We start from the raw sequence: 13,747 nt of genomic DNA on the forward strand, positions 1-13,747 counted from the left end.
CTACTTGCAGATGGTAAAATGTAATGTGCTAACAGGGATGTTGAAAATGATTGCTTTAAGTCTGTAGCTATTGTTTAAGTCTGTAACAAGTGGTGTTGTTCAAGTTTATTTTGCTTAAGGACTGCTTAAAGCTTTTTAAACTTTGCCACAATTGCTGTTGCTGTGAAACTGTCCCAATAATTTAACACTTTTTTTTCTTTTATTTGCTGCATTAACATGTACAACTGGTTTTTACATAGGGTAGTGAGTAAACAGGCAACTTTGCGGAAAAAACATGGTCAAAAAATATCGTGAATGACTGTGATGAGAGATCACTTAAACGCTTGGTGAAGTCAGCTATGTTTTACTCATGGCTGTGTTTTATACAGGGGTTGGACAAAATAACTGAAACACCTGTCATTTTAGTGTGGGAGGTTTCATGGCTAAATTGGACCAGTCTGGTGGCCAATCTTCATTAATTGCACATTGCACCAGTAAGAGCAGAGTGTGAAGGTTCAATTAGCAGGGTAAGAGCACAGTTTTGCTCAAAATATTGCAATGCACACAACATTATGGGTGACATACCAGAGTTCAAAAGAGGACAAATTGTTGGTGCACGTCTTGCTGGCGCATCTGTGACCAAGACAGCAAGTCTTTGTGATGTATCAAGAGCCACGGTATCCAGGGTAATGTCAGCATACCACCAAGAAGGACAAACCACATCCAACAGGATTAACTGTGGACGCAAGAGGAAGCTGTCTGAAAGGGATGTTCGGGTGCTAACCCGGATTGTATCCAAAAAACATAAAACCACGGCTGCCCAAATCACGGCAGAATTAAATGTGCACCTCAACTCTCCTGTTTCCACCAGAACTGTCCGTCGGGAGCTCCACAGGGTCAATATACACGGCCGGGCTGCTATAGCCAAACCTTTGGTCACTCGTGCCAATGCCAAACGTCGGTTTCAATGGTGCAAGGAGCGCAAATCTTGGGCTGTGGACAATGTGAAACATGTATTGTTCTCTGATGAGTCCACCTTTACTGTTTTCCCCACATCCGGGAGAGTTACGGTGTGGAGAAGCCCCAAAGAAGCGTACCACCCAGACTGTTGCATGCCCAGAGTGAAGCATGGGGGTGGATCAGTAATGGTTTGGGCTGCCATATCATGGCATTCCCTTGGCCCAATACTTGTGCTAGATGGGCGCGTCACTGCCAAGGACTACCGAACCATTCTGGAGGACCATGTGCATCCAATGGCGGTGCCGTGTATCAGGATGACAATGCACCAATACACACAGCAAGACTGGTGAAAGATTGGTTTGATGAACATGAAAGTGAAGTTGAACATCTCCCATGGCCTGCACAGTCACCAGATCTAAATATTATTGAGCCACTTTGGGGTGTTTTGGAGAAGCGAGTCAGGAAACGTTTTCCTCCACCAGCATCACGTAGTGACCTGGCCACTATCCTGCAAGAAGAATGGCTTAAAATCCCTCTGACCACTGTGCAGGACTTGTATATGTCATTTCCAAGACGAATTGACGCTGTATTGGCCGCAAAAGGAGGCCCTACACCATACTAATAAATTATTGTGGTCTAAAAGCAGGTGTTTCAGTTATTTTGTCCAACCCCTGTAGTAATAGTAAGAAAAGATAAACTAGAACTCATAAGACTGGTACTAAACAGCTGTGTGGTCATAAGAAAAGCACTTGTTAGTAAAGCACTGTTATGATCTGGGTTTGCTTCAGTTGGTCAGGTCTAGGCTTTCAACAGGTCAGCTGACTACTTGAATGCACTGAATGACCAGTTTATACCATCAATGGATTTTTTTCTTCTGTGTGTGTGTGTGTGTGTGTGTGTGTGTGTGTGTGTGTGTGTGTGTGTGTGAGAAAGAGTGGTTCAGGGAACATAAGGAATCACTTTCATACATAAATTAGCCACCACAGAGTCTTGAACTTAACTCCTCTGAAAATATTTGGTATGTGCTGGAGAAGACTTTATGGCGTGGTTTGACTCTTTTATCAACAATACATGATCCAAAAAAATAATGCAACTCTGGACAGAAACAAACGTCAAAGGTTGTAGAAACAATTCCACACTAACTTTGCAAAGCTAAAGGTGGTCCAACAAAATATTTTTGGCCAGCCAATGTTTATACATTGTTACTTTAATGACAATTAGTGCCCTGATTAATTAATGAAATACATACTTTTTAGTACACGTCAAAAGAAATCATGTGTGTCAATTCACAGTGCACTAGAGATATTAAGGGTTCAAAGCCTCTGGTCACTGTCAGTGATGAGTATTGCACATCCTTTCTGTATTCTGTGATTTCTCTAGGTACTTTGGTTTTTACTCACCTTTAAAAAAAATGTACATTGGCTGAACTGACTGCTCTAAATTGCTCCCTAGTGAGTGAACTAGTGCGTGATGAACTAGTGAACTAAGTGCGTGATGATCTAGGCTGTCCAGGCATTATTCAGATCTTCCGCCCCAAAGCTTTTGGGTGCCAGAATGAATTTTTATGTAGAGAAACCCATTTCATCACATTCTCCAAATTTTCAGATGTTGTGTTTTCTCCCACCCAATTGTAGTCATTTATAATTCTCAATAGTTTTTCCACTGCCGCTTGCACAACCGCCATTCTGGCCAAGAAGAGCCTCAGACTATCATGTGCCCGTTATCCCCCCAACACACATACACAATGGCTAATCGCTTTAAGTATGTGACTTGTGTCGGCACCCAGACCAGTCCCTGAAATTGCATATCCCAGCAGCAGCAGCAAAAAGAAACCTTATTAGACCTTCCCTTCCTCAGACAGGACCAGCTGTGTCTGTTTGGGACTTGCCAGGTTGGTTGGTAGCACTGCTGTGATTCAACCTGGTGAGCTCAAAATCTCTGCAATGGGTGCTAGCATGTTAGACCACTGTGCCATCCGAGCACCCCCAGATGTGTTTTACAGTTTCAATTTCTTAATATTTCTCTGATTATTTATCTAGTAAATGCAGTGTGTAAGATGCAATAATTGTCCATCACCCAAAATTTGTCATTCATTTTATAGCCAAGCCCTATAAACAGCCTGTTCTAATGATCTGATTTACATTGAGGTTTGCAAGCATGTTTTCACAATGCACATACCTTCAGGTTTATGTGTGTGTCCTTGATCGTGATCTCCATGGGGAGCACCTGCGAGGCAGAGTCATCCTCTAGAAAAATGGCGAGGTTTCTCAGCGAAGCCATGAGGAAGTCAGCACTGAAAGCCTGCAGCTGGCATTGCAAAAACCCATTGTGTTCAGCCAATGGTGAGTGAGCAGCTGCATCAGGTCCACTCTCCAGTCTGATCTGCACCTCCGGACTCAGCGGCGCAATACAAGGTTTTTGGTCCAAGCTTGAGCCTGACACACACATACACACACCAACATTAAGCATTATTTGATTCAAGCCTAAGTGTGACCAAACAATACCATAAATACACTATATGGCCCAAAGCATATTGTAATCTATCTTAATTCAGTTCAAGGATTATAAAATCAAATACATAACTAACATGCTTTTAAAACTGTGGCAACAATTCAGGGACGGCTTTGTTTGACTGGTTTGCTGTACAAGTGCCCTGACCTCAACCCCACTGAAAACCTTTGGGATTAACTTGAATGTCGGTTGCAAGCCAGATCTTCTTGTCCATCAGTGTCTGACCTTTTGTCAGTGACAGCATGATACTGATGTGAAGTTCTCACATAGTAAAAGTTGGAAAGTAAAATTCATATCAATGCCTTTGCTGTTACAACAGGATGTCCAGCAACCACATAGTCAGTGCTCCACATACTTTTGGCCATAGAGTACATTGCCTACACAAGATCACTGGCACACATCCCTTGCTTGTATTTACTGCATGTGTCCTCAGAATAGAGTAGTGATGTGTTGGCGAGTGAGAAATAGATGCTCGCCTCCCACGCTGTCACTCTCTAGTGTGAACATAGATGTAAAGCAGTGGAATCCCCTCAAAGAGAGCAAGAATACACAAGCTATAGCTGATTACACTTGCTTAGTCAGTTGATCTTGGTTATCTGACTACTGATTAGTAATATCGGGGGTGAAACGTTTGCATGGTTTGAATATTAAATCTCGGACTGAGTGATTTTGATAAGGGTTAAATCATTATGGTCGGACAGCTTGGTTGAAGTTTCTGGAAAAGAAAGGGGTGCTTACAGGCAGCCATGGTGAGTAGCCACCAACAGTGGTCCATGCAGGAACAAACCAAAAACTGCTTTCAGGTTGATGAGCGATGAACACTCCATTAATGGTATAGAACAAAGAAGGCTAAAGCCTATTTTCTCAAATAGCAAATAATTTTAATACTGGTGGCAAGGAAAAATGTGTCACAACACACAGTGTATCAAACCACTCTGTGTATGATCATGTTAACCTCTGCCCACTGTTGAAACCCAAACAATAGACATGCAAGTGTTAGAAGTGGACACTGAATCAATAGAAGAGGAAGGTTACCTGCTCTAATCAAACATTTTTTTCCTTACATCAATTACCCAGAGAAGAGATGGCACAAGGACACAATGTATGACAACAATCCACCCTGCAATGTATAGGGTTAAAGAACTCAAGACTCAAACTGTGTGCTTTTGCTCTACATCATGATCATGAATCCGCTATCTATTAAGCTTATCTGGATCAGAGCATTCTGCAGAGAAATGGCCTGAATAAGCAGCAAATTGGGCTTGATTTGCCCTGTGTGAGAACACCAAAAAGTGCTATTCTCTCGAAACCTGGATCCAGACCTACAGCTAAAAACATTTTCAGTGATAAGAATGAATGCAAGCAAATGGACAGGAGAGCAACGCAGAGATGGAAAGGAAATTGAAGCTGGTAAAAGAATCAGTGAAGAGAAACCAAACTGGCAAGAGCTAAAGGATTAGATTAGAGAGGCCATACAGTGTAGCGCTGTAGGCGTGTGTGTGTGTAGTTTCAATTTTCCTGAAGCAGCAGTTCTGAGTTCCAATCAGTGGGCTGTGACAGTTCCATTCCCACAGCAGAAGCTCTCAATGCCGGTGTTTGTGTGTAGGTTAGAAGGTGTATGAAGTACTGCAGGGGGATTTTCAAAGTGGGGTCCGGGGACAGAGAGTTAAAAGGTTGGCTGCCAAAACAGCTTTGACCTGCCTTGAAATGACATATAAAGGACTCCCATGATAGCTGGTACCAGAACATTGCTAGCAGGTTCTACAACTTCTGTATGTTGTGAGAGGGTCTTGGGGAAAACAGGATTTGCTGGAAAGGTTGACATTCTTTCATTGTTCTAATGTCCAATTTAAAACCTGTGTGTCCATTGTAGGAGCTTTTGTAGGACAGTGAACAGGAGCATGGGTACTTTGGCCTGTAAAGGGTTTGATGCACACCTTGAGTGTGAGGCATTAGATTCTAAATGTGTTTACAATTATATTTACAAAATACAATGAAGTTGATCAATGAAAAACTGTGGAAATCATTATTTCTGTCATGTCTGTATTTTATCAGTTATGATAGAGATTTAAAAGAATTAACAAATCACATATTCATTTTTGTATTGCATTTTACTTAATATCCCAACATGGGCTGTGTAATTTAAGATGCTAATTTCAAAGCAGATGATTTTTCCTTGCATGTAAACCTTTAAGCATATTGTAATACAAAGCTTGTCTGACTTTAGACAGTGACATCTGTGTTCCACCAGTTTCTAATTAATGGATGTTTTTGGTGGTTTGTGGATGACATCTAATAATACAAGCAAATTTCCTTTCAGCATGGGTGACAGTTTGGGTTTTTTACGACCGTGGCAAAGAAACCACTGTATCATGTACTGTATTGTTTGTACAGATGATCTTAAGACCTAAAATGATTGATGCTCAGCCTAATGAAAACAGAACTGAGTAACTGGGAGGCCATAACACTAGTTTAAATGACAACTTCCCAAACCAAGAAATAACTAAAGATGTTGTATGTGCATTTTGGAGACACATCAAAATGAGGAAAGTTAAGTTTTGGGATGAATAGGTAGATATTTCAGTCTTTCAGAAAAAGAAATCAATAATATCTCAAAACAGCCATGGCAAGTGTAAGCAAACTTTTAACTTCAACTGAGCACTATGCCAAAATATTATAACCGCCCCACAAAAATGTGCATGGCAAAGCCTATTTTATATCTCCATGTCATGGTAAAGAATATATTAATCATTGGGCTAATGGTAGTTATTATGTGCACCCAGCAGCATAATAACCTGAGTGACTTTAATAAAGGCCAAACCATCACTGGCTCTGAAACAGCAAGAGGTGCTTACAGGCAGCTGTGATGAGTACCCACTGACTGTGATTCAAGTTGGGACAAGTGACAAACCACCAACAGGTTGTTGGGCAGCCAAGACTCATTGATGCCAGTGGACATAAATGCTATGGAGTCTTATATGAACCAAAAAAAAGGCTCATGTGGCTTAAACTGCAGATCATTTTAACATTGCTAATGAGGTGAATGGGTCAGAACACACAGCCGACTGATCGTCTACATGTATGATGATCCACCCAACAATTTATAGGAGTTTAAGAACCTGTGTCCTGATATCAGATTTTATGCCTCAGTGGACCAAGGCTATTCTGACAGCATATTAGGTGGGTGGTCCTAATGTTTTGGCAAATATAACACAGCCTTTAAGTGCAAATACACACTCCCAGTTAAAGTTAAAAAAAAATTCAATGCTGACTGCATCTTCAATTAAATAAACAGCACAGTCTGGTCCAGCGTCACTCTAAAAATTTAATGAATCTGGGTAGATTTATTGCTTATTGAACTACCACTTTTTAATCTGCATAAATTTAACAATGTGATATAATTATGGAATGTGTATGAACTTGAATGATAGCGCAAGTTGGCAAAGTTGTTCCTAATTATTGAAAAATTATTTTTAGTTAATGATGCTCCTGAGAGTGATACTCACTGTGAACATTAGGAATACAGACATCTATCTACACAACAACAAAAACACCACACACACACACACACACACACACACACACACACACACACACAAATAAAAAGCATACCTTCACTGCTCTGAGCAGTTAGAGTGGACCAGACCAAACCTAGGGGATGGACATCATTATCTGGTATATATGTTTAGTGGGATAATCTATCAAGATTCCCACACTCATACACACATATGCAACGCCTATTAAGGAGGTGGTCTTACCAAGACTGCGGTTGCTAAGATACTGGCGGAGACTGACATTGCCCAGCTGATTGGTGCGGACCTGCCCCACCTCCACAGCCAGCGTAGTGTTATCCCCTCTCACGTCCAGACATCCACACACAGAATGGACCTTCAGGACCATCACTGAAACCTGCAGAGACACATGCATGGTTTTATTATAAATGACCACAGTTATCCAAATTTGAAGATATTCAAACTCTTTTTTTTACAAGCTCGGGTGGTGCAGCGGTCTATTGCGCTAGCCTACCATCTCAGGCATTTACACAGACATGATTGGAACCAGTCATGCCATAACCTCAACAAGAATAAAGCAGTTCATGTTTTGTCATAAATGTCTCATCATGCAAAATGTATAGTTTTTATTTCTTTTACTGAATATCTTAAAGTACTATATACACAGTTAAAAGGTTTTAACCTAGATGGTTTCGAATTCGCCTATAATTTTTACCCACCTTTTGATAATATATAATTTTAATCAGGTAACACTCAAAATGACTCTGAATTGATGTGCATTGACCATCGCCACTAAGGGTACAAGTGGACCCATGCCACGCCAGCAAATAAACCATAAAGAAAATCAGGCTGTCCTACTAAAGTAAAAGTCAGTTGAGTCTTTGCAATAGAAGATTCTGCCACATGTGTGTGATTAAAATTTAAGGTCAACTGGGTCTGCATAACATTTTCATACATGCAACAGAGCACATCTAGATGCAGCTGCACTAATTATGTTTTTCTGTTAGTTTTGCTTATATTTGTTATTTGTTTATAAATTGCTTGTAAGGGTGCACAACAAACACCACCTTCAGCACCACATCGTGGAGGCTTATGACAGCATTTCTCCAGAGATTCTCATGCGGGTTCATAATGATTGGATCCAGTGCCTTCAGCTCTGTGTTTAGCACCAGAGACAACACATTGAACACGAGATATTGCAAATCTGATTGCGGCGATCGATTTCTAAGAAAATTCTGGTCTTCTTTGATATGCTACATGACCACCTTCCCATTGGAAAAACTTGCCCTTGATCCAATATGGCGGCTTTCAAGATGACCACCTTCCCATTGGAAAAACTTGCCCTTGATCCAATATGGCGGCTTTCAAGACATAGCCTAAAAGATAGGCCCCCTCACCCATTACTTGCTGGGGTATTCAGATGTCATTTTCCCTTTATATATATAAAAATATATATAACAAGTATTTAGTCTTACATGTTAAAGAGAAAATAGTGAAAACGAAAAAGCAGAACAGAGATCATGACTGAGTGAGTGAGTGAACCAGTTAGAAAGGGGTTACATAGAAAGAAGAAGCTTAGAATAGACTGAGACTGAGAGATGATGCAAGACTGAGAGAGTCAGGGCTGGCAGTACCAGATCTTTGGTTGGATCATCAGTGCTCTGCGAGGTGGCACTGACAGCATCGGGTGACTGGGTCTCATCTGCGTCCTGCACCAGCACCTCAGTGGCCCGCTCTGTAGCATTTGGATCACTCAGAGTGGCTTTAAAGCCAGAGATAGACACGTCATCTACAAACAAACACACAGTTCTCATACAAAATGTACTGCATGACGAAATGAAAGCAAGCGTTTTTAAAAACACAATTCCAAATATGCATAATTATTCCCTCAGTCAAGTGTTGCTGAAATTTGCTTTACTACAATATTCTTTACGAAATGAAACGAACAGTTTGGTAGCAAATGTTGCAATTATGCTACAATCCTGCCACCTAGTGACCATTATATTCAGAGCTATAGGAAACTTAACACAGCTTATGCAGATGACAAGGTCAGAATGAGAATATCTGGATACCTCTGTCCAGCATGTTAAAATCACTGTCCTCTGCAATAGAGCTGTCCATAGAAAGGTTGTCCAGAGATTGCAGAGATGGACTTTTCTTCATGTTCTTGTAGGACACTGAGAAACTGGACTGTGACCGGTCCCGTATCAGACGGCCACTGTAACAGATATAGCCATAATTATTATGAGCCTATTACAAACCCCATTTCTGAAAATGTTGAGACACTAAGTAAAATGTAGTAAAAAGAATCTGTAAATTGTTAACCCTAGAAAACCAGTCACAGTTTGCCACTGCATCAGAAAATGCAACCTGAAACTCTATTACACAGAGAGAAAGTCAGACTTTAAATCTAATCTGAAACACGTCAAGGTTCTCTGGCCCAAGCTCATCTCAGATGGTCCAAAAGACAGTGGAACTGTGTGCTTCATGGTTCATCTTGTTTTTAGAATAAACAGATTTTGAGTTCTCTGTGTACAAGATAAAAAAGTGTAATATGCAAAGATCTGTCATGGAATGCGAGTGCATTGATGCCCGTGGCATTGGTGTATAGGAGTATATTGGGATTTTAAAGAGAAAGATGATGCCATCAAGGCAACGTCTTTTCCTGAAAAAATATCCATGATCATTTTAGCAAGACAATATCAGTCCTCATTCTGTATGAGCTACAACAGCGTGGCTTCATACACACAAAATGCATGTGTTTGACTGGCCTGCCTGCAGTCTAGATACATTGATCAGCCATAACATTAAAACCACCTCCTTGTTTCTACACTCACTGTCAATTTTATCAGCTCCACTTACCATATACAAGCACTTTGTAGTTCTACAATTACTGACTGTAGTCCATCTGTTTCTCTGCATGATTTGTTAGCCCCCGTTCATGCTGTTCTTTAATGGTCAGGACCCCCACAGGACCACTACAGAGTAGGTATTATTTAGGTGGTGGACCATTCTCAGCACTGCAGTGACACTGACATGGTGGTGGTGTGTTGTGCTAATATGAGTGGATCAGACGTAGCAGCGCTGCTGGAGTTTTTAAACACCTCACTGTCACTGCTGGACTAAGAATAGTCCACCAACCAAAAATATCCAGCCAACAGCGCCCCAAGGGCAGCGTCCTGTGACCACTGATGAAGGTCTAGAAAATGACCAACTCAAACAGCAGCAATAGATGAGCGATCGTCTTTGACTTTACATCTACAAGGTGGACCAACCACCATGTCATTGTAACTGCAGTGCTGAGAATGATCCACCACCTAAACAATACCTTCTCTGTGGTGGTCCTGACCATTGAAGAACAGGGTGACAGCAGGTTAAAAAAGTATGTAGAGAAACAGATGGACTACAGTCAGTAAATGTAGAACTACAAAGTGCTTCTATATAGTAAGTGGAGCTGATAAAATGGACAGTGAGTGTAGAAACAAGGAGGTGGTTTTAATGTTATGGCTGATCGGTCTATGTCACCTATTGAAAATGTATGATGCAGCACTAAGAGAAGCATTATGCCAAGGCAACCATGGACTGTTGAGCAGCTAAAGCCTCAAATGGACAAACAAGAATAGACAAAAAATGAATGTCCTCAGTTTCCAAACCATTAAAAAATTGCATTAATTAAAAAGGTGATGGAACACAGGGGTAAACACACCTCTGTCCAACTTTGTAGAGTGGCATAACATTGTGGCATTAAATTTAAAGAATATAATAAAGTTGATCAGTGAAAACATTTCTTTAGAAATCTTTTCTTTTCACCTTTATCAGTTAAATATAGTCAAGATAACTAAAAAAATACAGATTCTTCTTTTTCCTGCGTTTTACAAAATGTCCAAACTTTTCTGAACACAGAGTTTGTAATTGCATCCAAATATCCCCAAGTGTAGTAACATTTAAGAAGAAATGCCTTTGACAATGTAGATCATTTTGTTTGTTAACAAAAGTGCACTAATTTCATGAACCTAAGAAATTGTATTATATATTTCATGCTTTTAGAATAGAAAAATAGAATAGAATGTCTTTATTTGTCATATATACATATACATGTGTACAGTACAATGAAATTGAAAGCTGGGGTAAGAGTGCAGGGTCAGCCATTGCACGGTGCCTCTGGAGCTGAGAGGGTTAAGGGCCTGGAATTCAAACTCTCAACCCTTCAGTTGTTAGCCCAAAACTCTACCCACTAGGCTACCACTGTCCCAATAATAATACAGTTTTAAAACAGTATAAAGTTTACTTTTTTATGTACTTAATCTTAAGTAAAAGTATGCATATTTCAATAGATCCTTAACTGCCATGATTAGGTATTCTTAAATGATTAGGTATTTTTAAACAGCCCTAGATTTTTACTAACCTCATTAAATTACAGGAAAAAAGTTGTTCATCACAAACAGTAGTACAGTACAGTTAAAATTGGATTATTCTTACAGACCATCAGCTCACTAGTGCTGGACTAGTACCTAATAATATACTAATCTTGACAGTACCTAGTAGCATAGCAATCCTGTCACAGCTGTAAGAATCATTATACCTTTCTTAGGTAAGCTGATGGCTTCTAGTAGTAACTAGTAACACAACTGATCCTAATGGGTCTATAGCGGACAAGAAATGTAGAATGAAACAGCTTCAAAATAGTAATTTGTCACAAGTGATACAGGCCAATGGCTTATTAGAAGGGATTTAGCTCACTAGTGATGAAAAAAAGTTACTTGATGGTCATGACAGGCCTCAAGTTCACTACAGACTACTGAAAGAGTCAAAGCTTACTGGTAATGACTGATAACATGTTGACTCTGACAGGATTATGTCTTATTAGTAAGAATTAATACCCCTTTGATTCTAATAGGTAGGTAGGTAGGTAGGTAGGTATAACTTCATAGATTCGGAATAATTGAGTGAATCAAGAAAGTAAAACTAGAAGTAATTAGAACATGATCATCACAGGCCTACAGCTCACTAAAAGAACTGGTAATATGTTAATTCTGAGATGCCTACAGCTTACTAGTTGTAACTAGGAAAAAGTAGATACTTTCCAGCTTACAATTCATCAGTGGCTACTTTTTGATCCTGACAGGGATATGGCTACTAGTAACATTTTAAATTAGACAGTTCCAATAAAACATGTATTCTTCATAAGTGGGTAAAGTTGGTTTAAATCACCTCAGCTCTGCTGAACCTAGTAAACAACAGCAAGTGCATTAACACAATACAATCACAACATGTAGGCGGTGAGCCACTTGTGTAAAGACCTGCAGCTGTGCACATGATTTGATAGAAATGAACAGCAAAGAAAACAGCTACTGTGAAACATGCACACTCACAAATTAGTCACCAAACTTCAAAACACAACTTTCTTAAGTGCACAAAATACACACTGATGAGCCAAAACATTAGGACCATCCCTAAAACTATGCACTTCAATGCACATTTTGTAACAATTGTGGGTGTAAAGCTCGGATATATATTTAATTTTGGGCTGATGGTAGTTAGGTAGGCATGGTTTGACATACCACAGGCTTTTATGACAGCATATTAAGCAGGTGGTTCAAATTCTTTGGCTCATTATGTATATACACACATACGCAAACACATATGCAAACACATACACCAACACAGCTAAACAAATGGATACATAAATGTCTACAAAGGTCTTTTGAGCATTTCTTACATGTTGGACACGGAATAAAGGGAGGTAGACCTGGTGTGTGTGGAGCTCAGAAAGAGGTCAGAAAGCACTGATAAACTCCCTTTCCTTTAGAGATAGACAGTGAAAGACACAGAGCTGAGCAACATGTAAAGCAGCAGTGAGAAAAAAAGCAATCATGTGCAAGCCCCCCTATACTAACCACAGCATTATTTATCAACACACCTCACCTTAAGAAACACAAGTATTTAACATGATTAATTGACTTATCAGCATACATTCAAGACCATAAACATAGGATAAAAAAGACCTTAAAAAACATGTACACTTGGATCCACTGTAGCAGAGGTCCATTGTTAGCTGATTGTTCAGACAGGTAATTGAATGCCCACCTAAATGCATTGAACCCCTTAAAAGACTGTTTAGTTTTGTTATCATATATGAAGGACGCACAGCTGGTGAAGCGGTAAATTTCAGGGTTTGAATCCCCTGAGGTGCTATAGGCCAGTCAGGCATCTACATAAAAACATGATTGGCGATGATGTCTGAGGATTGGTGTTCTGGCCAGGGTGTGTTACTGCACTGCGTTTAGTGATTTAGCCGTTTACACGACTCTGACCAAGATAACGTGGTGGTAAAATGAAAAAAGAAGAAAAATTTATAAAAAATTGACCAAATCATACTTCTCACTCAAAGTTACAGACTGACAGCCAGTCGGAAGCTCTCTAATTTTGGACACATTATGAGAGGAACCAATTCATTGGAAAATACAGTTAAGCTTTGCCACTGGGAGGTGCACTTGTCAGTGTTCTTACAGTGTCAGTCCCAAAGCTGGATAAAAACAGAAGGGTTGCATTAAGAAGGGCATCAAGCGAAAAATTGTGCCAAGTCATACTCATCAAGTCAATACCAATACCGGTCATCCGTTGTTTATAACCCACTAATAAAACTTTTTTCCTGCATAGGAACTGTATTTAAGAAGTAGTTTAGTTTAAAGTATTTCCAAAAGTGGCCTGTAACTTAGGAACTTTATAGCTGTAATGAGTTTCCACCTCTAGAGGGTCCATAAAATATAAAAGATATATTTATA

General features: G+C 39.9%; 1 protein-coding gene across 2 annotated transcripts in view; it reads right to left on the minus strand.

Annotated features, from left to right (window-relative positions):
• Positions 1-13,747, minus strand: part of bltp3b (bridge-like lipid transfer protein family member 3B) — a 70,108-nt gene that overhangs the window by 9,511 nt on the left and 46,850 nt on the right. For both annotated transcript variants that reach the window (XM_062994220.1, XM_062994229.1), the window contains exons 15-18: positions 9,035-9,180; positions 8,597-8,751; positions 7,209-7,359; positions 3,118-3,374 (exon numbers count right to left, since the gene is read on the minus strand). In XM_062994220.1, the coding sequence (XP_062850290.1) occupies positions 3,118-3,374; positions 7,209-7,359; positions 8,597-8,751; positions 9,035-9,180 (709 nt within the window). The remainder of the gene's footprint in view (positions 1-3,117; positions 3,375-7,208; positions 7,360-8,596; positions 8,752-9,034; positions 9,181-13,747) is intronic.

This window comes from Trichomycterus rosablanca, chromosome 1 (assembly GCF_030014385.1).
Source record: "Trichomycterus rosablanca isolate fTriRos1 chromosome 1, fTriRos1.hap1, whole genome shotgun sequence".
Classification (NCBI taxonomy): Eukaryota; Metazoa; Chordata; class Actinopteri; order Siluriformes; family Trichomycteridae; genus Trichomycterus; species Trichomycterus rosablanca.